At 45.0% G+C, this 24,954-nt stretch overlaps 1 protein-coding gene across 3 annotated transcripts in view; it reads left to right on the forward strand.

Annotated features, from left to right (window-relative positions):
• The window catches only part of KCNK2 (potassium two pore domain channel subfamily K member 2), a 151,078-nt gene that overhangs the window by 75,315 nt on the left and 50,809 nt on the right, over positions 1 to 24,954 (forward strand). For all 3 annotated transcript variants that reach the window (XM_060178440.1, XM_060178442.1, XM_060178441.1), the window contains exon 3: positions 15,694 to 15,811. In XM_060178440.1, the coding sequence (XP_060034423.1) occupies positions 15,694 to 15,811 (118 nt within the window). The remainder of the gene's footprint in view (positions 1 to 15,693; positions 15,812 to 24,954) is intronic.

Below are 24,954 nucleotides of genomic sequence, written 5' to 3' on the forward strand. Positions count from 1 at the left end.
GCTATTCTAGTTGGGTGTAGCTAGACACACACCCATGCGGCCGCACAAGGTGGTTCCAGGGTGCAGGGCGTGCTGAAGACGACACAGCGCCCAGGTGAGCACAGGAGTCAAAGCGCGGAGATGTTCTCGATGGGCTATATCCACACAGGTTTTCTCTGATGACACCAGAGAGGAAGGATGAGATTTGGGCAAGGGAGGGTCCGTGGGTGCGTCCTGGGAAAGAGGACAGCACATGCCAAGGGAGCTCACTCTTAGTCTCTCCTGGGACCCACGGCTCAGTGTTGTGGGTGGGCCATCTCTGGGGCGGTGAGGAGGCAGGTCAGAGGAGCAGGCTTGTCAGTGGTCTAGGTATTTGGTGCAACAGGACACCAGCAAGTAGACTCATCCAGAGAAACGGCCATATTTCCTTGCAGTAGGCAGATGTTAGGACGGTGTACAGGGAGAGTTCTGGGGTAAAACTGGAAAGACTAGTTGAAGAAATTTCAGCAGAAGTCGGTTCTGTAATGAATTTTAAAGAATTGATTCATATTTGAATCTTAAAGAATTCAGTAGGGGGCAGACAGGGTTGTAGCTGTCAGCAGAAGGGGAGAACCTTTTAGGTAGGGGCATTATGGGGTGATAGGTGATGTGTGTGCTTCTGGGGGTACACGGAGGGAGGAGGGGGCTTGGAGGCTCCGAAGCTGACGTTACACATGCCAGTGTGTCTAAGAAGCCCACTGAAGCGGCCACAGCTGATTGTTCAATAACTTCTACTCATCCTTCCTCAAAACCGATCCTCACAGCTACTCCAGGAGAAAAGATAGCTATTTTATGGTCTTCAAAAATTATTTTTTATTAAAAATTTGCCACGACAGCTCATTCTGGGAGTGTTCCCATGCTAACCTGAACGACTGTGTAATTACTTCTCCCATAATAAGCGTGGGTTCCCCCCCCTTTTTTTTTTTCCTCTTGGGTCAACGCGTTCTAAAACATCACGCCAGCTTTCATCTCTGGGGGATGTTTTATCAGATGGTGACGTTTGGCTCTTGACTTCACGATGCCCAACCATCTACTTCATGAAGCTAGTTTTAAATAATTTGGTTTAATTAAAATGGCAGATAATGATATTTTATAGTAATGATATCACTCTTGAGGCATATTTTTCTTGGACGGCTCTACTGTACTATTATGCAAAAAGCCATTTTGGACAGGTAGGGACTCCTGATTTACTCTCCAGAAATCAGCACCTCACACTCTTATCATAATAGGCCATTACACTATTACACAAGAGAGCCTAGTGTGTGTGTGTGTGTGTGTGTGTGTCTGTCTGTCTCCCCAGATGCAGAACTCTGACTCTACAGACAGCTTCTTTGGTAGACTTAGTAAGATTCATTCCTTCAGGGAGGAAAAGAAGTGAAATTACTCTTAGAGCTAAACAAAGTGAGATGTGAGTCTTTGAGTCTAAAAGAAAGTGCAAAGAATGAACAAAACTGGTAACTAAGCCTGGTAGGTGGGAACTGAAAGAAAGCAGGTTTTTCTCACAGTGTATTCTGAATTGTGTGTAGAAGTTAAAAGAATAAGCTCAGTGGATTTGAAATTTGGACTCTATAGTAGGTGGTGTCTAGTCGTACTCTGTCACTTTAGAAGCAAACCAGCAGTTCAGCTGTTTTAGTAAAAAGCCACTTGTCAGTGACTGAACAAATCCAGGTTCAAGACCCTGAGTTCGAGCCCCCAGTCAGCAGCTGCAGGGGTGGGGAGCTTCGTAAGTGGTGAAGCAGTGTTGCAAACCTGCCTCCTCTCTTTCTCTCCCCCCCTCTCTCTCTCTCTCTCTCTCTATCTCTATCTCCCCCTTCCCTCTCAGTTTCTCTCTCTCTCTCATCAGATATAAAAAGAATGAAAGGAAGGAAGGAAGGAAAACAGTGGCTTCTGGGAGTGGTAGATTCTTAGTGCGGCGACCGAATCCCACCCATAAGCCTGCTGACTAAACACCGAATAAATCAACGAGACAGGGCCGGGAGACAGCACAGTTAGAGCACAGCATGAGGTATGTCCCAGGTTCTAGCCCTGGCGGCACCGATAGACAGAGCTGGGGGGCATCCTGGTACTAGAGCAAAGTATCAGTAGTAATGATAATGATAATGATAATGATAATGATAATGATAATGAGACAACTTAGAATTTCTTCAGAATCATATCTGGGAAATGAATACACTTTCCATGTTAACTTCTGAACTTTAATTTTTTTTTTATTTTTTTATTGCCTCCAGGGTTATTGCTGGGGCTCAGTGCCTGCACCACAAATCCATTGCTCCTGGAGGCCACTTTTTTCCTTCCTTTGTTGCCCTTGTTGTTGTAGCCTTGTTCTGGCTGTTATTGTTGTTGTGGATGTCCTTCGTTGTTGGATAGGACAGAGAAAAATGGAGAGAGGAGGGGAAGACGGGGAAAGAAAGACAGACATCTGCAGACCTGCTTCACCGCCTGTGAAGCAACTCCCCTGCAAGTGGGTAGCTGGAGGCTCGAACTGGGATCCTTACATGGGTCCTTGTGCTTTGCATCACGTGTGCTTAACCTGCTCTGCTACTGCCCCCCCCATTTTTAAATTTATTTTATGTGGTACCAAAGAAAGAACTCAGGGCTTCACACATACATGACACCACTGAGCTGCCTCCTTAGCCGGGTTTTTCTATCCTTTCTGAGATAAAGACATGCCCAGAGATGAGAGCCAGCACAGCACCACCCCACCGTGCACAGAGCTCCCACCGTGCTGGACTTGGTGTTGTCACGTGGGCTTGCGCATAGTTCTGTGGGAGCCCTGCTGGTAGTATAGCTCCAGGCTGCAGCCCCCACCGCCCATTCTGGCTTCTCCACCAGCTCAAGCACATTCATGGTCTACGTGGGCTTGGAGACAAGAGATGGGGATCAGTGAGGACCGGACCTGGCCCTTCTCTGGGGATCAGACCAGGAGAGACAGCCCCGGCAAAGGCATCTTCATGTTCAGGTCTCTGCACAGAGATGAATGACCCTGCTGTCTGGTGCTGCCACTGGGCTTTTGGAGCAGATACCCCAGGGTTGTGGGGCGCCACTCAAGTGAGTCTGAGAGGCGCCCCAGGGAGGATTGCATCTCTGTGCAGTAACTGCTGGACAGGTGTCAACCAGCAGCTCTGTCCTTCCTGCGGACTTGGACAAAAGAAAGAGAAAGAAGAAAAGTCACAGAGACACTCTCCATTTCCCGCTGCTCTGCGAATGCTTTTCAAGCAGCTCGGCATCTGCTCTCACTGGAGAGTGCTTGGGGGTGTCACTGAGAAAGGGGGGATCTGGGGTAGAGCCAGGAACTGAAGGCAAGGCAGAGGATGAGTCATTGCTTTGGGGAAGTTATTCATATACTGTATTTGATGTCGGTTTGGTGACACGGAGCTCAGGAATATAAACAGATTAAGCAGCTTTGCCACACCGCCCGTCTTTTCTCTGCTTAATGTTAGCAAGTCATCAGTAAACTTGACGCTGGTGTGTTCAGAAACCCCACCTGGGACCTGAAAGCCGTGCAGTTTCTCGTGGGCTTATAGATGATGATGAGTCAGCTAAGTGCAGCCGAGACACACTTTTTGTAGGGCCTGAGACAGAGCAGTCGCCCACCAGCAAGTTAGTGGGATCTCTTGGGTTTGTAAGGGTTTGCTTGGGGACGACTCACTAATCTGCCCTCTGGGAGCTGTTACTCAGATACAGATGGGCTGGATCCACCCGCCTGTTGATACTGGTGGCGGTGGCGGTGGTGTGTGCAGAATGTGAGGTGGTCTGTCCCCCTCTCAGTGTACGTGTTTCCACTGCACATTCAGGGAAGGCAGAAGAAAGGCTCATTTGTTCTAAGAACCTGAGTGGAAAGAAGATTGCCTTTCTGTGGAAACCTGACTAATTTTCTTATCTCCCTCCCCTGTCATTACTTAAATCAAGGTACGAGGTACATTTTTTTCCCCCTCCATTTAAGCTTTTACCTGTTAAGGAAGCAGCAGCTTAAGTGTGGTGGCAAATCAAACTGGTAGAGACTGGTGACGTTCTATTGGAAAAAAAAAATCACCCATCTCCAAATTTGGGGATTCTGTGGATGTATATAACTGACAGGGTGAAACTGCCCCCCTCCTTTCCTTCCGTTTTCAGTTGATTTCTCTCATCTGTTTAGAACTTCAGAACATACACAACCAGTGTTGCCTGCTTTGGTATGCCTTAGGCAAAAAAGGTATAAGAATATTGTCTTAGATGCTGATCTCCTTGATCTCAGACTTCTGCCTACTCAATTCCTATTTTAAGGACAACCTCTTTTAAAAGAACCTTCTAGAGCAAGTGAGTGTAACATTTCATGAAGTTCCTATACTGTTCCACTAGAATTTGCTTTTAGGTACCTAAATGGCCTTTATCTCTTCCTCTTCTGCTTGTTCTCTTCTGACTTCTTCTTATACCTGATCTCTCTCCACCCTTTACTTGTAGTCACCCCCACCTCCACCCCACCAGCACACTAGGTAGCGACCAGGTGAAGTGGCCGCAGGGTGGTCAGAGATACGTGGTCCCACAGAGGCTGGAGACGCCGTCTAGCACAGCGGAACGCAGAGCAGCGCCTGTGAGGTTCAGATTCACATGTTTGCTTCACATGTTTGCTTCACACGTGTTTTTGGTTCCTGTAGGGTCACAGGGACTCAAAGACCTTGCCCCTGTTAGTCCTTCTGATACCACTGTGTCCTTCCACATGAAGCCCAAAGAAGACCAGCCTGTGTGTGTTTCAGGTTGAGCTCTAGATCACCCCAGGAACAACTGTGCAGATATCACCTGCACGTGGAGACCACCATGCCAATCCGCCCAGTGAGCCAGGCAGAGTTGGGCTACATGTGGCTGCCTGGGGAGACCTCAGTGACTTCAAAACGCCTCACAACACACACGTGCTCCGTGAGACTAGCTGAACACAGACTTAGTGATTATCACTATTAACAGAATGCAAAATCAAATAAGATCAGGTTGCAAAAATTCTGTTTTAGGGACTGTGATTTTAAAACATATCTTACTCCCCCCCCCAAATGCCCACCATCATGTATATGACTCTTAACCATTTAATAAAATGCTCCCGAGTGGATATGACCCGGCTAGACAGCCCTGACACCCCGAGGACACCTCTTGCTCCCAGCCCAATATGTGGCACTCATTTCCAACTGTTAGTCCTACTTTTGATGCTTTGGTTTTGCTGCTACTAATAGGAAATACAGTCACACTTTGAAAAGAGCAAGCAAGAAGCTGTGCATTTCATTAGTCTGTGCAAAGAATAGCTTAGACATGCAATGGGATAGTCCCTAAATAGAAAGAATGGCAACACCTCTCATTTTAGAGGTGCTCTCTGGGCTACACTGTGCCCAGACAGTTTCTGGTGGGATCTGCTACCCTGCACAAGTTCTAAGAATTGACTTTCCTGTCCTTTAAAGAGCATGTATATTTAGAAAGCTTCTAGTTATTGTATGGTTGAACTTAGGCCATGCATTTCTTGAAAACACATCCAAGGATATTTGAAAGCCTTTTTAAAAAAAATGGAATAGGTTTTTTAAAAAATTTAATTTATTTATTAATGAGAAGATAGGAGGAGAGAGAAAGAACCAGATATCACTCTGGCACATGTGCTGCCAGGGATCAAACTCAGGACCTCATGCTTGAGAGTCCAAAGCTTTATCACTGTGCCACCTCCCGGACCACTGAAGTAGGTTTTAATTCAGATTGTTTCCATCAAAAATGATAAATCGGAAACATGACTGCATCCTACCCTTTTCACCTAAAAGATGCACTCTGGAGAATTTTAAAAAAGAGACTGTACCTACAGAAAAACATATACATATATATATATATATAAAATCTAATTGTGTTCTGTATAAATATGCAAATGTGTTACTCCATAATTTTCTCCATATGAAATCAGAAATGTAATTATTCAAATGAAAAATGGGAGCAGGACCACTGTCAATACTTACTACAGTTCACAGTGGAAGTGATTTTTTGGACCATTTATTTATTTATTTGTTGTTAAAATTTCGGGGGCTCTAGCTGGCCCGGCTAGCTTCACGGGCGGGTAACAGAGACGCGGAGACAACGGCTGGGCAGGGAAGCTGTAATTCTTTATTCAGGAACAACGATTCATAAACTAAACCAAACTAATCACCAAACAGAACTCTGCTGTCTCTTTGCGGCGGCACAAGCACTCTCTCTAACTCTCGAACTCTGAAACTCTGGCCCTCTGCAACTCTTCAACTCTCCAACTGTGTAACTCTCTAACTCTCTCTCTGGAACTCAGGAACCCTCTCTCGGGGTTCCTTGGTGCGGGGCCAAGCGGGCCGCGAAATTAGCAGGACTGATCCAATTCTCTTGGCAGGGGAGAACTAGAACCCAATATAAAGCATACAACATTTATTTATTTGCCTTTTTTTTTGTTTTTGTGCAGATGCCTCTTTTTTCTAAACAAATGAACAACAATTTAAAAAGCACGTCCTCAGGGGTCGGGCGGTAGCGCAGTGGGTTAAGCGCACGTGGCACAAAGCGCAGGGACCGGCATGAGGATCCTGGTTCGAGCCCCCGGCTCCCCACCTGTAGGGGAGTCGCTTCACAGGCGGTGAAGCAGGTCTGCAGGTGTCTGTCTTTCTCTCCCCCTCTCTGTCTTCCCCTCCTCGCTCCATTTCTCTCTGTCCTATCCAACAACAACGACAGTAGTAACAACAACAACACTAAACAACAAGGGCAACAAAAGGGAAAAAATAGCTTCCAGGAGCAGTGGATTCGTAGTGCAGGCACCAAACCCCAGTGATAACCCTGGAGGCAAAAAATATGTATCTAGTTCTCGTAACCTAACTTCAGAATTATGAAATGATTAAGTGACATGTGGCCTCTCATGTTATTTTAAGATCAGAGGTTAGAATGTATGTATGTGACTGAAATATTCTGATGTCGATGAACATACAAACTCACTTCTACCAATGTAGAAGTCATTTAAAATATTAGATGGTACTCCTTGGTTTCACAAATGCAGACGTTGGTCAGATGTTGAGTTTCCACTAATAGTCCACGGTACCCCAGAAGGGCATTCTCGGCTATATAGGGTTTAGCTTCAACTAATAAACATCAGCTTTTCCCACTAGAGTTGTAAGTGAGACACAGATCGATTTGCTGTTACCAGTTTCCTGCTGAAGGGAGTCAGTCCCGATGCTTCAGTGATAAACATCACACGAGAAGGAAATTCAGCAAAATCACACCATTCATGAAATTGAAAGCCATGTTTGTTGTTGTTGTTGTGTTTACCAATATGAGACGTTCATCTAGAGGGCCCCAAAGTACATGGACACGGGTGTGATTCTCTGTGTGATTCAGCCTTGTCACTGCGTTAGCTTCCCGCTGCTCCCAGAACACTCAGCAGTATGCAGTCAGGTAGCGTGGCTTCTGAGAAGTTGTTTGCTCTCTTGGGGGATTGTCAGAAGTCTAAGTGGTTCTCTGTTGGAAAGACGATTTCACACAAGATTGCCAGAGGAATTATTTTAGTTACCAGAATAGGATGAAATGACACAAAGATGAAGAAGATGAATCTGATTTGGCGGGGGGGGGGGGGGGGGGGGGTCCTCCAGTGGTGCACAGTGTGTGTGCTATGGGTGACTTTGTGCCTCAGTTTGCAACAAAGTTCCTCTCGCACTTAGATTTTCCAAGATACACCTGATTGGAAGTGTAGACACAGTGTCTTCCCCAGCGGCCGCCATCTTTAGAGCTTCTGTCTGTCACTGGCTTAGCGGAGGAGCTTCTTGTGCAGATGATCCGAGGGTCGGCATTCTTTTCATGGTGTGACTGTAAATCATAATGACGCCAGGCATCGTTCCTTCTCGCAAAGGCCCTTGCCACTGGGAGCACCATCTGCTGTTCATCTCTCCTCATTACGCACTTCTTAACTCGCTGGTTGCATGGTCGAAGGGGTCATCTGCAGTGCTATGGGTGTGTGACTTCACCAAAGGACTAGCCTCCTCTCAGGATACTGGCGGGCCCTCACAAGGAAAAGGTGGTAAATAAAGATAGAGACTTGTACCTGTTAGAGTTCAGCAAGATGATATGATTTGCTCTCTGAGGAACTGTGTTGTTAGATGGCTGTCAGCATAGTGATTGCTGGACTCACCCATTATGCTAACTCACTGGAAATAGTGTCCTTTTTCAAAGGAGAAAGACTGTCTGGTTAATAGGAGCGTTCTTGTCAGGATTGGGTGGTGGTATGCCCGCTTGAGCAAACATATTACCATGTGCAAGGACCCAGATTCAAGCTCTCCCCATCTGCACTTACAGTGGTAAAGCAAGATTGCAGGTCTTTCTCTCTCTCTCCCTCTCCCTCTCTCTCCATTTCCTCTCAGTTTCTCTCTGTCTCTATTCAGTAAAATAGAAGCAAAATCATTTTTAAAAAGAAGCGTTATCACCCCAAGTATACAGACAGCACTGATGTGATCCAGCTTGGCACTAATGTCTTGTCCCTGCCATTCAGAATCTTGTGTCACTCAAAGCTTTTTCAGTGATGAGCAGGAGTCCACTTTCAGGGCTACAGATATGGAAATAGATCTTAATGAAATCGTGATCACGCTATCAACAGAGGAGGCACTGTGGAGAGCATCCAGCACATTCTGTGTCCTTTCAGATGAGGAGGAGCCTCTGAGTGAGGGAAAAGCAAGTGAAACCCACACTGATGCCACTTGTATTTGGAGATGCACAGCACGGACTACTCTGAACACAGAACATTCTCCAGGCCCTCCCTGGGGTTCCTTAACTGTTCAGTGTCTTTTCCATTAGTGAAAATATAGTCAAGTGGTTTGTGGTACATGAGGTAGTTATTCTAGGCGCTGGACTCACAGGAACATTTTCAAGACCGTCAGTGATTGTCTTGAGTGCCAAGACTGTGCTTGCGTCTTCATGACATGGCAGATAAGTGTGCCCTATCAGCATTTGGTGTCAAAGCTGAATATAGTTCCAGAACGCCAGATGACAACGAGACATCAACTTCTTGCAGTTCAAGTCTGCGCAAATGTGCAGAACTCTGTGAACTTGGGCTCCAAAGCCACCATTGTCATGGAAACTGAGGTTCTTCATAGTTACTTTCCATGAGAAACTGCCTTTATCGTCTTTATGAGTATAAAGCTCTTAGAGTTCTGGTTCTTTTTTTTGTTGTTTGTTTAAAGAAAGTTGAGTTATTTTGATTTTTATTTATTTTTTTATACTTTTTTTTCTTTGATAGGACAGAGAGAAACTTACAGGGAAGGGGGACAAAGCAGGAGAGACAGAGAGACACCTGCAGCCCTAATTCACTACTCGCAAAGCTTTCACCCTGCTTGTGGGGACCGGGGGCTTGAACCCAGATCCTAGGCACAGTAATGTGTGTACCTAACCAGATTGCCACTGCCTGGCCCTGGAGCTCTATTTCTTCTTAATTTTCAGTGATTTATAAAACTACAGAATTCCAGAGGTAAAGTTTTATACTTACCTAGGTCTATACGACTCTGTACCCACTACCATAAAAGGTTCTGAAAGAACCCTCTCCTCACTCATTCTTCCCGCCGCTCTGTCCATGTCCCTCTGGTAACCACTGTGTTGTTTCTGCTGAGTCTAATCTCGAAGATACTTCTCTTGTCCCTGGCTACTTCATTTGCTTTGTTTACTTCTGTTCCACGTATGAGTAAAATCTTTGGAGCTCTGCTTCTTGAACTGAAGTGAATTCTTTTGAGTAGAAATGTGTTCAGCTCCATTCTATAATGCACACTCTATGTTTTCCTTAAACTGAAGAGGACATTGCGTATAAATCACATTTTTATTTATATATTTTACTGAGGGGTTAGTCCTTGGCAGATCAGTTGTCGACACATAGAAACAAGGACATTAGGGGAAAATAGAAGGTGAAACTGATACTGAGCATGGTGTACTGCACCAAAACAAAGGGCTCTGGGGAGGGAGGGAAAGGGATGGGAATGAGGGGCATCAGGGTGCCGCTCTGTGATGGAGGAAGGGGTCCCAGGTTGGGAGAGCAGCATCTTCTAGACACTTAGACACTGACCACGGGGGATGAGATGAGAAAGTTCTATCTTATATGTCACTGTGTGACAAGAAGTAAAAATTCAACAGTAGGGCCAGGGAGATAGCATAATAGTTATGCAAAAATGACTTTCTTTAAAAAAAATTGTTCCATCAGCGCATGTTTATAAGACAGTTGTCACATGAATACAACTTCTTTGATTTTTTAATCACTTCTAAATCTAAGATGGGTTGAAACTAAATTGTAGATTTTTAGTTTGAAAGTCTTGCCCTAATCAATACTTGAGGTAGTCACGGTATCAAAAGCATACAACCCCACATCTTCTTGATCTAAACAATATATTCATAAGTTGTCTATAGACTTTATTGTTCACGAAAGGTAGATCTGATGGAAAAGTCAATCTTCATTACTGCAGTAATTTCCACTGCCGTCACACCGTGGTGGTGTAGAAGTGGTTTTTGTGAAGGCCTCTGTGAAGTGCTCTGATGCCCTGAAATGATGTTGAAATGGCAGAAACCCTTAGGTCTCTGAGTGCACTTGCCAAGGCCAACCAATTTCCTGTGGCCGTTGAGCAAGAGACCTTGTCCAGGAATAGAAAGTGAGCTCACTAGAATACTCCAGAGAAAGGGCCAAGTGGTGGACTCGTTGTGACAGTACATTTCTAGTAACATCTCAAACCACTGCTGGAATATTCACAGCTCGTCAATAACTTATTTCCAACAGACATTGCCAGACGTTGCGGTTTCTGTTTATAAATCTGCATTTGCTTTTTTGTTTACACTTAAAGAATTGATGGACTTTATCCAAGTGTCTGGGTAACTTTGCACCTCATCATTGACAACAAAAGGCCTAAGGTAAAACAGCGCTTCTACCATTAGATCAATTGTTGGGAGAATTATTTTGATTACAGTTGGTAACATAATTACTGCTCCTTATTGGGGTTGAGACTGAAACATGGCCTTATCTTTTTCTCCCTGCCCCCTTTTGGTGGTGTTGGTGGTTGAACCTGGCCCTTTGCTACCTCAGGCATGAAAGTCTTTTTGCATAACTATTATTCTGTCTTCCCAACCATGTCCATGCTTTTAGTCCTTAGTTGCTTTCATATTTAATAGCACGTTAAATATTTTTGAATGAGTGAATGTGTTAGAGAAATGTCTGTAAAATATAAACATATATTTAGTCTCTCTTTTCAAAGGTGTTTGTTTTGGAAAGCATACATGTTATTCATAACATTGGTTACTTTGATGAACCTATTGTTTTTATATGAATCAAAACATTTCAATAATTAGAACTTTTTAAAACTAAAAAATATCAGTTCTAACTGATATACACAAAACCTCTTTAGTGTCTTCAGTAATTTTTGAGATTGCAAAGTAGTTTTGATATAAAAACACTCAAAACAGTACAGAGAATGGACATTAAGAACTTGTGCATATAACTGCCATAAAGACTCAAGATCTAAAACAAAAAACAGAAAGATAACTCAAGTAACCGTACAGAGGTCTGTGAGGTATATAAAAGCCCTCAACTTCAGTTTATTAAAGGAAACTAATTGTGAGACTCTAACCATGTACTTTGAGGGCAAGTTTCACTATTAAATAGTCTTTATTTCCCTTAGTTAATTTATCTATTTCACACTTATCCCAATAATGAAATATATTAAGCCTCTGAAATAAAGATTTCTATACATGCAAGCTAAATGATCCTAAACTTTATGGAAGCATAATAGGTTAGTGACTACAAAGAATGATTTTTTATTTCGAATTTTTAACAAGTAATGTTTTACTGATTAGCCTTTGGGAGGTTAGTAGTTTTCTGTCCATCACTAGGATCAAAGTGTGAAAAACACTCACTCCCAGCTTAGATCCTTTTCCATCACCGTGTACTGGGACCTGGCAGCCACCGCCCCCCCCCCCCCATGCCTCTCCCTGCCCTCCCTCATCAGGGCCCTTTGCTTTGGTGTGAAACACCCAACCAGTCCAAGTGATGCAATTTATCTCCCCTTCTGTTCTTGTTTCTTAAGATCTACCATGAGTGAGATCATCCCATATTCATCCTTCTCTTTCTGGCTTATCTCACTTAACATGATTCCTTCATGCTCCATCCAAGATGACCCTGAAGGAGTGACTTCACTTTGAAAAGAAAACAAAAATAAACCAATGGGACTACATCAAATTGAAAAGCTTCTGCACAGCAAAATAAATGGGAGATCTTTTTTTAAAAAAAATTTTATTTATAAAAAGGAAATACTGACAAAACCATAGGATAAGAGGGGTACAACTCCACACAATTCCCACCACCAGAACTCCGTATCCCATCCCCTCCCCTGACAGCTTTCCTATTCTTTATCCCTCTGGGAGTATGGGATGCAGAAGGTGGAAGGTCTGGCTTCTGTAATTGCTTCCCTGCTGAACATGGACGTTGGCAGTTAGATCCATACTCCCAGCCTGCCTCTCTCTTTTCCTGGTGGAGCAGGGCTCTAGGGAAGCAGGGCTCCAGGACACATTGGTGGGGTTGTCTGCCCTGGGAAGTTTGGCATTATCTCTTTATGCCGTACATCACACAAAGGGTTACTAATCAAACTATACAAAGAACGCGCCAAACTTGGCAACAACAGAAGCCATCCAAAAGTGCAGAGAGCAAAGAATATGTTTAAAGGAAAGGTTATCAGGGCTGGGTAGTAGTGCACCTGGTTAAATGCACAGAGTATTCTGTGTGAGGACCTGTGTCAGGATCTGGGTTCGAGCCCCCACTGCCCACCTGTAGCGTTAGAATTCAGCTTGACTCATCATGGTGAATATATAAACACAAAGCCATTATCAGCTGATTAAAGTTAAAATATCAGTAATATAGGAAGTAATAGTACAGTTAAGTGTTTGTAAGCTGCTGGGGGCAGTTGTGAATTACAGCAGTTTTCTCGGATGGCTGATTGCTGCTGCAAGTCAGGTGCTCTAAGATATTCCCAACCCTTAATGTGGTGAATGTGTTTATAACTACCTCACCTGAATCATCATGCAGAAGTGGGGAAAAAAAGATAATAGTTAGACATGAGTATGTTCACAACAATGATTAGGTATTTTTTAAAACCAGCATATCTGTCTTAATATTGGTCAGTAATAGTAGGTGAGTATGGTAATAAAAAGAGAGTCTGCAGATAGAATACTATTGAGTGAAAGCAAGAGAACACACCTCATGTCATTTCATAAACCCAACTATGCATACAGCAGCATATCAGGAACCAGGGATGGATTCCTTAATGCATTAACAAAATATCTGGATCGACCAGCCAACGCCCATGTTCAGCGGGGAAGCAATGACAGAAGCCAGACCTTCCACCTTCTGCACCTCACAATGACCCTGGGTCCATGCTCCCAGAGGGATAGAGAATGGGAAAGCTATCAGGGGAGGGAATGGGATATAGTGGTAGGGACAGTGTGAATTTATACCCCTCTTATCCTGTGGTTTTTTTCAGTGTTTCTTTTTTATAAATAAAAATTTAAAAAATAAATAATAAATCTGAATTTTGAAACTAGGAATAGCTTTTGTTATCCTCTGTTTCGTTTTCTTTTTCTTTTTGTATTTTCACATTATTTTTTACAATGACCATATATTATTATTGAATCAAAGCATCACAATCCAGGTAACTTTCCACACAGCCAGTTTTTTTTTCAAAATTTATTTTCCCTTTTGTTGACTTTGTTGTAGTTATTATTGTCGTTGTTATTGATGTCGTCATTGTTGTTGGTTAAGACAGGTAGAAATGGAGAGAGGAGGGGAAGACAGAGAGGGGGAGAGAGAGACAGACACCTGCAGACCTGCTTCACCGCCTGTGAAGCGACACCCCTGCAGGTGGGGAGCCGGGGGCTTGAACCGGGATCCTCATGCCGGTCCTTGAGCTTCGCATCACGTGTGCTTAACCCGCTGCACTCCCTCTTTTTTTCCTTTTTTAACCAGAACCCTGCTCAGCTCTGGCTTCTGGTGGTGTCGGTGATTGAACTTGGGACTTTGGAGCTTCAGGCACGAGAGTCTCTTTGCATAGCCACTATGCCGTCCACCCCTTCCCCATAGCCAGTCCTTTTATTTCATTCTTTCCATTTTACTGGGGGGAGGGGTCAGTGGTTTACAGGACAATGGTCGACACACAGATACAGTTTTCATCTGGTGACAGGTGTCTGCAAAAGCAGTCTTAGGTCCTTTCTAATGTATAGATTATGACAAGTCAGATGAATGTTTCATCTCTGATTACCTGCAAGTCCTCCTGCCCTTCCTACCAGGGAGCTACATAACATTAGACAGGCCACTGTACTTGTCTTGCTCTTTAATTTCCTTACCTGTCAAATAGAGTTCCTTCCAAACATTGACCCCTGGAAATTAAGCGATAGAAGATTTCTGAAACAGGTGTCTTCTCTCCAGTCTGCCTTTCATCGTACATCTCCTCCAGTCTGCCTTTCATCGTACATCTCCTCCAGTCTGCCTTTCATCGTACATCTCCTCCAGTCTGCCTTTCATCGTACATCTCCTCCAGTCTGCCTTTCATCGTACATCTCCTCCAGTCTGCCTTTCATCGTACATCTCCTCCAGTCTGCCTTTCATCGTACATCTCCTCCAGTCTGCCTTTCATCGTACATCTCCTCCAGTCTGCCTTTCATCGTACATCTCCTCCAGTCTGCCATTCATCGTACATCTCCTCCAGTCTGCCATTCATCGTACATCTCCTCCAGTCTGCCATTCATTGTACATCTCCTCCAGTCTGCCATTCATCGTACATCTCCTCCAGTCTGCCTTTCATCGTACATCTCCTCGAGACGCATTCTCTCCTCTCTTGTGTGCTTCGTGGTCTCGTCCACCCCACCCTCCCCAAGACTGAAGAAGGGATTGTAATGGCATCTCTGTGTCTGTCTCAGCACTGCTCAAGGCACCAGCCCAGGCCCTAGGGCCCCTTTATGAATATTGTTGACTGACTGTTATCTGCAAGCCTTTGGTGATTCTCATGGTCACAGAGCTGATAGGTACCTAAGGATCTGGATATAGATAGATTGGTAGCAAACTGCTGTTGATTCCCTTCTCGTCTGAGCCTGTCTCATCTGACTTCATTGACAGGAATTCTCTACAGCTAAACACAGTCCAGACTGGAACGCACGCGTCTAAACATTCAAAGCAACTACTAGCATTTTGAACATACCTGTGTGTTTTTTTTTTAACACACTTATGTATTATTGAAATTGTAGTGTTTAATATGCTGTGATGCCAAGAACACTGCTATATTTATTATAGTTGTTAATTTAAGTAAGTCACTAAATATGCTAATGGATGCTGATATAATGAATATCGACATGATAAGAACCGTGCAGGGTGGCGGGAAGTGTGTGGAGTTGTACCCCACCTATCCTGCGGTTTTGTTAATGTCTCCTTTTTTAAATAAATAAAAATAAAAAAAATAAAAAAAGAACCGTGCAGATCCATTCACTTACTGTCAAATACAGTTTGCTCCTCATTTAACGGTTGTTCCATGCTTTATTATAAAGCTGTGCTGTGCGCTCTTAGTTGGGTTTCAATGACTCCGTGTTGGGAGCCGTGAGCGGTGGAATGTGTGCTCTGTGACGCCTCCCTGCGACACACATGTACTGACACATCTCTCTTTCAACTTGCAGCAAATAGTGGCAGCAGTGAATGCAGGGATCACACCTTTAGGAAACACCTCCAATCAAATCAGTCACTGGGATTTGGGAAGTTCCTTCTTCTTTGCTGGCACTGTTATTACAACCATAGGTAGGAGACAACTTATTCTGTCTTGCATTTTCATGTGCCTTGTGAGATACGATTCATGTTTCAATTTTTTTTTTCCAGTTGGTCAAAATGGTCTATTTCAGGTAGAAAACTAGATTTTAGCAATTTGATTCTGCAAAAAAGTTTTCAAAGTCTGAGCAAAAGGATGAAGGGAATTAATTATTGTTACAGAAGGCTGACTTAAGTTTCAAACAAGTGAAATTCCAGAGCAGCACTGTCAAGTCATTTGACAAATGAAGAGAAATATCAAGAAATGACGTGAAAACTTGATTTGAGGGGGAAAGGTTATGGGGAGTCAAATTGTTTTTAAATTCTCTGGAACTTGGATCCCTTCGTGTAGGGAGAAAGAATCTGAATATAATTTTGACTTATCTTTGTTTCAAAGATTTTTCTTTCTTTTTTAAAAATTTCTTTATTGGGGAATTAATGTTTTACATTTGACAGTAAATACAATAGTTTGTACCTGCATAACATTTCCCAGTTTTCCATATAACAATACAACCCCCACTAGGTCCTCTGAATCCTTCTTGGACCTGTATTCTCCCCACCCACCCACCCCAGAGTCTTTTACTTTGGTGAAAGACGCCAACTCCAGTTCAGGTTCTACTTGTGTTTTCTCTGTTTCAAAGGTGTTTTTTTTTAATTGCCTATTTCTCTTTATATGTTTGGACTTTACATTCCAAACAGACTGTCCCTGTCGCCCCATGCTTGTCTGTGGTGATAACCACACGTCTGGTTGTGTACACTTGTGTTTTTCTAGTAGTATGAGAAGTTGACACTGAGATATGAGGACCACAAAAATGAACGAAAGTTTGGGCACTCGGTGTTTGCGCCCTGTAAGCCATGCTGGTAGCGACGACGTATGTGTCACACAGAGGAACAGGGCAACTGTTTTTAGGTTACCATGTGGACTTTTGACACCTTACTGACACCAAAGTGGGCCCACGTGGCTCGCTCCTCTTCTATGACCAAGAGATGTTTGTGGTCCTGGGTGGCAGCCCCACAGCTAAAGTTGCACTTGCGGTGCTGAGAGGCTGGAGAGTGATCGCTGGTAGGAGGTGGGTCGAAGCAGATCTTTCAAGAAAGGAAAGGAAATGGACTCCTCGTGGCTCTGAAGAAACTTTGGGTGGGACAGGGGAGGGCTTGCAGTGAGTTTTCCCCTCCTGGACCAGATATCTTATGTGAAAGATGTGAATTAAGATTCCAAACATTTTATTTTATTTATTTTATTAATTTTTTAATATTTATTTTCCCTTTTTGTTGCCTTTGTTTTTTATTGTTATAGTTATTATTGATGCTGAGGTTGTCACTGTTGTTGGACAGGACAGAGAGAGATGGAGAGAGGAGGGGAAGACACAGAGAGAGGGGGAGAGAAAGACAGACACCTGCAGACCTGCTTCACCGCCTGGGAAGCGGCTCCCCTGCAGGTGGGGAGTTGGGGGCTCGAACCGGGATCCTTATGCAGGTCCTTGCGCTTCGTGCCATGTGCACTTAGCCCACTGCGCTACCGCCCAACTCCCACATTTTATTTTTGATGTCATTGCCAAGTTATGAAATGAATAATGTTTTCAAATCAGAACCTTTTAATCAAAGACCATTCTCCCAGATTTGCACAGTCAGGGGACTATGGACAGCCTAGCGATGAAAGAGCACCTGTGTCCGTCCGTCCTCGGAGAGGAGTTTGTCACGTGCCCTCTGAACTGGGTCACTTACTAGTCATGTCAATGTCTTAGCCTGTTGATTTAAAAACAAATATTTTTTTTTTTGCCTTTGTTAAGAGGTAGGGGAGCTGTGTTTACTCCTGTATTTCCATCCTCGAGGTCAAAAGTTGTATGGCTGTGCAAATCTGGGAGAATGGCAACCTTGATTTCTGACCATAATCACATGTTTGCTCCAGGGTTTAGACATCACAGCCATTTCTGCTATGGGAAATAGCTTTTTATTGTGTAAACTACTTGGAGGCTGCGGGGTGGGGTGGGGGTGGGGGTAAACAGCTCGCAGACAGAGTGAGGAATGTCTTGTTTCTGCCCGATGCAAACGCACAAGGCCAAGTTCAAACTCATCATGACCTCCACCAAATCACACTACTGGAGACTTGGTCATGACACAGACCTGTTGCACTGAGTGTTTATAAACAGTCTCTCTCTCTTTTTTTTTTTTTTGTTTCTTGGTTTTTGTATCCCCAAATCCAGTAAGTTTTACAGACATATACTTCAACACATGAAAAAAAAACAAACCATTATTACCAGCTTTACCCCAAATTATAGCCCTTCAGCACAGGAGCTGATGATTCAAGCTGTTGGTAGCCGTCTGACAGCCCACATCTACTGTCCTCAGCAGATCAAGTTATTCTGGGTCACTCACAGTTATTCCGTGACCTCCTGCTCTGCGGGCAAATTCATCTCATCTGGCCTTGAACTAGAACATGGCCGAGGGCAGGATAAAACTGTGGATCTTTTCCATCACTACCCACTTGACATCCAAGTCATCATTCAGTAAAATGCAACGTGGAAGACGAATATTGCTAGCGATAATAACAGTGTGAGCTTTGAAGTGTTTTTAGCATTAATAAAGTTGTAACCTTTAGTGCTAGCTGTGTTGCATTGGTCATGTAAAAATAGAGCTGGAGACAGTTTGGGAGAATTCATTGCCCTGGCTTTTATGGGTGCCTGGTACAGACAGTGCTTCACGGGTCTGTGCTGGCTGCAGCCATCCAAGGTTTTTTTTTATTGCAATGTTGTCTGTCTGTCACAGAAGCCGGAGTGGCCTTTGCTATTCATTGTAAGCCTGGTCAATCAAAGTTCAGCTATACTGAATAGAATACTGTCATTTAAGACCTTTCCTTCACACTCCAAGTCCTTCACAAGTTCTTTCCCATAGCTGCATGGTCTAAAGTTCCTCGCCGACTCTTCTCTTCTCCTGGTCTCCTTCTTCCATTCCACTGCTCCATCCTGTCGGCTCTTCCTAGAGTAGATCTGTGGTGTAGCTTCCTCTCACCATTCAGACCACCACCATTGCGGTCCACACCAGCACCTCTGCAAAAAGAAACCTTCTGTTCAGAATGCTTTTGTGTTTTCCAACAGAAAAAAGCAAAACAAAAACAAAACCACTCTCCTCACTTGACTCTGGTAGATGTTGTAATGTCCAGATCGACCCAGGTGCTCACACATTCAAGTCCTGCACTCGACCTGTTGATTCATTTCCCTGGACACTTGACTCATATCTTTCTACTGTTCCTTTTATGTGTATAGTTTCATGCAGTGAGGTCTTTTTTTTTTTTTTTTTTTTTAACTAAAGCTTATTTCATTTTCTGTTTTCCCCTTTCTACAATCTTGGCTGTTATCTCCTATAAGACTTTGGGTAGGAGACTACCGGTATGGATTGATCAGGCCTGTTTGTGGAAATCATATTGCAGTCTAAAAAAGAAAGACTGCATTTAAAAAAGTGTGTGCAAGATATTGAGAAATCTTATGTATAGACAACTGTTATTTACTGTAAACCATTAATTCCCCTCCCAGAAAAAATTAAAGTGTCTCATATAGAGGAAGAAGAGAACAAGATACTGGAGATGGTGCTGGAGTGACACAGTGAGGCACCGTGCACACACATGCACACACATGCACACACATACACACATGCACACACATGCACACACGCGCGCACACACACGCACACACGCGCACACATGCACACACATGCACACACATGGTGACAACAGTTTTGCAAATCACCATTTCTCCCAATAAAGTATTTGGTCTTACAAAAATGTTGCATTTCCTGTGTCACTTTGTAATGCTCAAGGTCTGTGAGGCTGGCTCGTTTTTGTAACCTCCGAGGCTTGATGCTGTTCAGGCATTGGAGTCTTTTCTGTGTCTCCAGTGTCTGACACACAGTGCTTAATAGTTCTTTCTGAAGAGAAAAGCAGCTTGGCATTTAAATAGCAGGAGCTGTGTGACTTACTGACAGGGACGTAGCACTAAACTGATACCTGTGATTCTGAATTCCTAACTCCAGAATTTTTTTTATACCAGTTTTTTAATCCATGCGTCTATCCAACAAGGAATAAAACATTGCCGTTCTGCTGCAATATAGAGCAGAGGTCAGGGGCCGGGTGGTAGCGCACCCAGCTAAGCCCACATAGTACGAACCGCAAGGACCCACACCAGGATCCCAGTTCAAACCCCTGACTCCCCACGTGGGGGGGGGACGCTTTGCACGCGGTGAAGCAGGTCTGCAGGTGTTTATCTTTCTCTCTCTCTCTCTCTCTCTCTCTCTCTCTCTCTCTCTGCTCCTCCTCTCTCAATTTCTCTTTGTTCTATCCAATAAGATGGAAAAAAATGGCCTCCAGGAGCAGTGGGTTCATAGTGCAGGCACCGTGCCCCAGTGATAACAATAAATACTTATTGGAGGCAATAAATAAATGAATGAATGAAAGAAAGAAAGAAAGAGAGAGAGAGAGAGAGAGAGAGAAAGAAAGAAAGAAAGAAAGAAAGAAAGAAAGAAAGAAAGAAAGAAAGAAAGAAAGGAGGGGGAGGAAAGAGAAGAGGTCAGCTATCTGACTCTATACTGTATGGCAACCAGTGACCTAGTGGGCTTTCATGTGCTGTTCACTTGTCTGTTCATTTTCTCTCTTCTTCCCCTTCCGTTTCTCTGCCTCCTTCTCCTCCTCTCCTGTGACACATCTTCATCCCCATGGAATTCTGCCACTCCTGGTGAACGTGTCCGCCTTTTCATTTCAGAAAGAGAGAGCCAGCGATAGCTAGAAGGGAAGCGATGCCACAGCACTGCCCCGCCATTCACGAAGCTCCCCTTGGTGCTCTTTTTACAGGGTGGGGGTGGGCTCAGACCCGGGCTGTCCCACATGCTAAGTGACTGCACCGCCCAGTCCTCCAAATGGTTCTAGAAGAGTCTTGGTGCCATGGAGTAAAAGCATGTAACACAAGGCATGGGAGAAACACTTCACACAGAGAACAGAAGTAGGTGGGCAAGATAGAAAAGGGGCTGCAGTTCCTCTGAATAAGCGTCCTAGTTTATCTCCCTTCACAGTGATTCCTTCACACTCCGTCCAAGATGAGGCGAAGAAGATGACTCGGCCATTTTTAATGGCTGAGTAGTACTCCATTGTAGACCACAACTTACTCATCTGTTGTTGGACACCTGGGTTGCTTCCAGGTTTTGGCTATTACAAATTGTGCTGCTAATGAACATATGTGCACACAGATCTTTTTAGGTGGGTGTATTGGGTTCCTTAGGCTCTATCCCCAGGCAAGGAATTGCAGGGTCGTAGGGTAGGTCCCTTTCTAGCTTTCTGAGAGTTCTCCAGACTGTTCTCCAAAGGAGTTGGACTCATTAACATTCCCACCAGCAGTGTAGGAGGGTTCCTTTGTCCCCACAACCTCTCCAGGATTTTTTCTTCAGAAAAAAAGTTTTGATTTAGAGTGACTGAGGAACAAAGCCTCCCAGCTTGTGATATGGTTGAACCACAACACAGAGGAGGGTGTTGAGGATCACAAACAAATGTTCCAGTTGACCAGAGGGCCATTTAGAGGGTAGCGTGGGGCCAGGAGGTGACTCACGCAGTAGAGCACACAGATTACCACAAGCCTGGGCCACTGGGAGAGTGTGTGTGTGTGTGTGTGTGTGTGTGTGCGTGTATGTGTGTGTGTGCGTGTGTGTGCGTATATGTGTGTGCATGTGTGCGTGTCTGTGTGTATGTGCGTGTCTGTGTGTGCGTGTGCGTGTCTCTCTCTCTGTGTGTATGTGCGTGCGTATGTGCGTGCGTATGTGCGTGCGTGTCTCTGTGTGCGCATGTGTGTGCGCGTGTATGTGTGTGTGAGTATGTGTGTGCGTGTCTGTGTGTGCGTGTGTGTGTATATGTGTGTATGTGTGCATGTGTCTCTGTGTGTGTGCGTGTCTGTGTGTGTCTGTGTGTGTGTGTCTGTGTGTGTATGTGTATGTGTGTGTGTATGTGTGTATGTGTGCATGTGTCTCTGTGTGTGCGTGTGTGTATATGTGTGTATGTGTGCATGTGTCTGTGTGTGCGTGCGTGTCTGTGTGTGCGTGTGTGTATATGTGTGCATGTGTCTGTGTGCGTGTGCGTGTCTGTGTGTGTGTGTGTGCGTGTCTGTGTGTGTGCGTGTCTGTGTGTGTGTATGTGTGTATGTGTGCATGTGTCTGTGTGTGCGTGTGTGTGTTTGTGTGTGTGTGTATGTGTGCATGTGTGCATGTGTCTCTGTGTGTGCGTGTATGTGTGTGCGTGTATGTGTGTGTGCGTATGTGCGTGCATGTGTGTGCGTGTGTGTCTGTGTGTGTATATGTGTGCATGTGTGCGTGTGTCTCTGTGTGTGTGCGTGTCCGTGTGTGTGTGTAGTTTCATCAGAGGCGGAGTAGTGCTGTGATGTGTCTCTCTCTCTCTCTCTCTCTCTCTCTCTCTCTCTCTGTCTCTCACCCTCTATCTGAAAGAAGGAAACTGGTCAGCTTGGTGGTGGCTCACCTGGTAGAGCGCACACGTTGCCATCCAGAAGGACCCAGGCTCAGTCCCCAGACCTCCACCTGCAGGGGTGAGGAGGACTCCTGCCTGGTGGGGCAAAACGGATATTATGCCTGTCCTCTCTCCCACCCTCCCCTTCTCTCTGTCCCTCTGCCCGCCCTCACATTCTCCCTTCTTACCTTCTTTTTTTGTAAATTTCTTTATTGGAGGATTAATGGTTTACAGCCAACAGTAAAATACAGTAGTTTGTACATGTGTAATATTTCCCAGTTTTCCACAGAAATATTCAACCCCCACTAGGTCCTCCTCTGCCGCCATGTTCCAGGACCTGAGCCCTTCTCCCGCCCCCCCCCCCCCCCCGTCTTTTACTTTGGTGCAATACACCAACCCTTCTTACCTTATTTTTTAATTTTTATTTATTTATTTTTTTGCCTCCAGGGTTATTGCCAGGGCTTGGTGCCTGCACCACGAATCCACTGCTCCTGGAGACCATTTTTTCCCTTTTGTTACCCTGGTTGTTTTACCACTATTGTGGTTATTATTATTGTTGTTATTGATGTCGTTGTTGGATAGGACAGAGAAAAATGGAGAGAGGAGAGAAAGACAGTCACCTGCAGACCTGCTTCACTGCCTGCAGGTGGGGAGGGGCTCGAACCAGGATCTGTGCGCCCGTCCCTGTGCTTTGCGCCACGTGTGCTTAACCCACTGCGCTAACCGCCCGGCCCCCTTTCTTACCTTCTATGAAAAACAAAACAAAAAACCCCAAAATATTGGGAATGATAGAATCCTAATGTAGGCTCCAGAGAACCCTAGTGGAAAAAGAAAAAAAAAAAGGTCTTTGGAGGCTATAGAGTTGTGCTGTCACTGAGTCCTAGCAATGACCCCAGCAGCGAATAAAGATGAATAAATGAATAAACAAACAAACAAACAAACAAATAAATAAATAGCCACGGGAGACAGGGAAGGGGAGGAAGAGGGCTGGGAGCAGGGCCTGCCAGTCAGGCCAGAGGAGACACACCTGTTGCTTTTCAGTGTCGCACACCTGAAAGCCATGTGACGTTACCATGCAGTGAGACTCCGTTTTAGGGGAGACACAGAGGAGTGCTGTCTGATTCCGCTGGAAAGAAGACTGTGGGATGCTTTTGACTTTTGAGAATTCTGAGCCTGTTACAGTAAGACAGAGTATAGATGGTTTGCTTTTCTCCCCCCCCCCCCTTATTTTCTTTGGAAAGTACAGTGACACGTTGCAAATGACATTAGCAGATGCATCTGGCAGGAAAGGAAGGGACATGGAGACTGTCAGCTGAGAGACTGACTGGGAGCCATGTCACCGACCCAGAGAACAGAGAGAGTGTTGACTAGGACTAGGCTGGCTGGGCATGGTGGAGAGAGGATGAGAGAGAGAGAGAGAGAGAGAGAGAGAGAGCCTGAGTGCTGAGGCTGTTAGATGCAACACTCAGCTGGTCTGGGCTGACAAAAACGGTGAAGAGAGAGGAGTGAAATGGTGACTATTGGAATGAATGTTTAGGCAAGCGACTGAAATTCAAGAGACACTGTCCGTCACTCCTTTAAGAAGAAACGAGCTAAAACAAAACAAACAAATAAAACATGCCGAGACTGTCTGCCCCATACAGTACTAGGCGGCATCACTTTCTTAGTTTCCCCATCTCTCATTTTGTGTAACAGATAATAAGTAAGGAGGGCAGGGGGGTCGGGGGACACTGTGGTTGGAGCCCCCTCTAGGCAGAGGACAGCAACCCTGCACATTAGGAACCAGACTGCAGGTGAGGGTGACAGCCAGAGAGAGGAGCCCAGGGCGGTGTCCAAAGGAAGGGAAACCTGGAAATTCTCCAGCAGGTGACACGGGCGCAGAGCCCTGAAGGATGAGGAGACGTGAGCTGCGCGTGGGCCTAGGTGAGTTCTGGGCAGAGAGCCCAGGCAGGACAGAGGCTGGCAGGCTGGCAGGCACATCCTCAGACAAGGGACCTGGTGGCAGGGCCTGGAGGAAGACAGGAGTGGGGCAGAGAGATAGGAGCCTGCGCCTGTGGAACCCCGTGGTCATTGGCAGCATTCCGAATTCAGTGGCAGGCACTGGCTGCCATTTTGAAAGAGGACAAAGGGAGGAAGAGAGGTATGGCTGTGGGCTTCGTTCACCCACCTGAGCTCAGCAGTGAGGGCAGCGAGAAGGGTGGAATCTGGATAAACAAGGGAGTTGTGTTCCAAAATAAAACATGAATCTATTGCTCCTGGAGGCCATCTTCTTTCTTTGTGGATCTTTCATATTGATCTACTAGATAGAAGAGAGAGAAAGAGAAAGGGGAGGGGGAGATCGAGAGGAAGAGAGAGGGGCCAGCTAGTGGCTCACCTGGTTGAGTGAGCATGTTATAATGCGCAAGGACCCGGGTACAAGCCCCCGGTCCCCACCAGCAGGGGGAAAGCTTTGCAAGGGTGAAGCAGTGTTGCAGGTGTGTCTCTCTGTCTCTCTGCCTTTCTGTCTTTCCCTTCCTCTCAATTTCTGGCTGTATCTATCCAATAAATAAAGATAATAACAAGAAGAAAAACGTCAGAGAGAGAGAGAGAGAGGGAGAAACTGACTGACGATTACTTGTGAAGCTCCCCCCTGCAGTTGGGAGGC

This window comes from Erinaceus europaeus, chromosome 19 (genome assembly GCF_950295315.1).
Source record: "Erinaceus europaeus chromosome 19, mEriEur2.1, whole genome shotgun sequence".
Lineage (NCBI taxonomy): Eukaryota > Metazoa > Chordata > Mammalia > Eulipotyphla > Erinaceidae > Erinaceus > Erinaceus europaeus.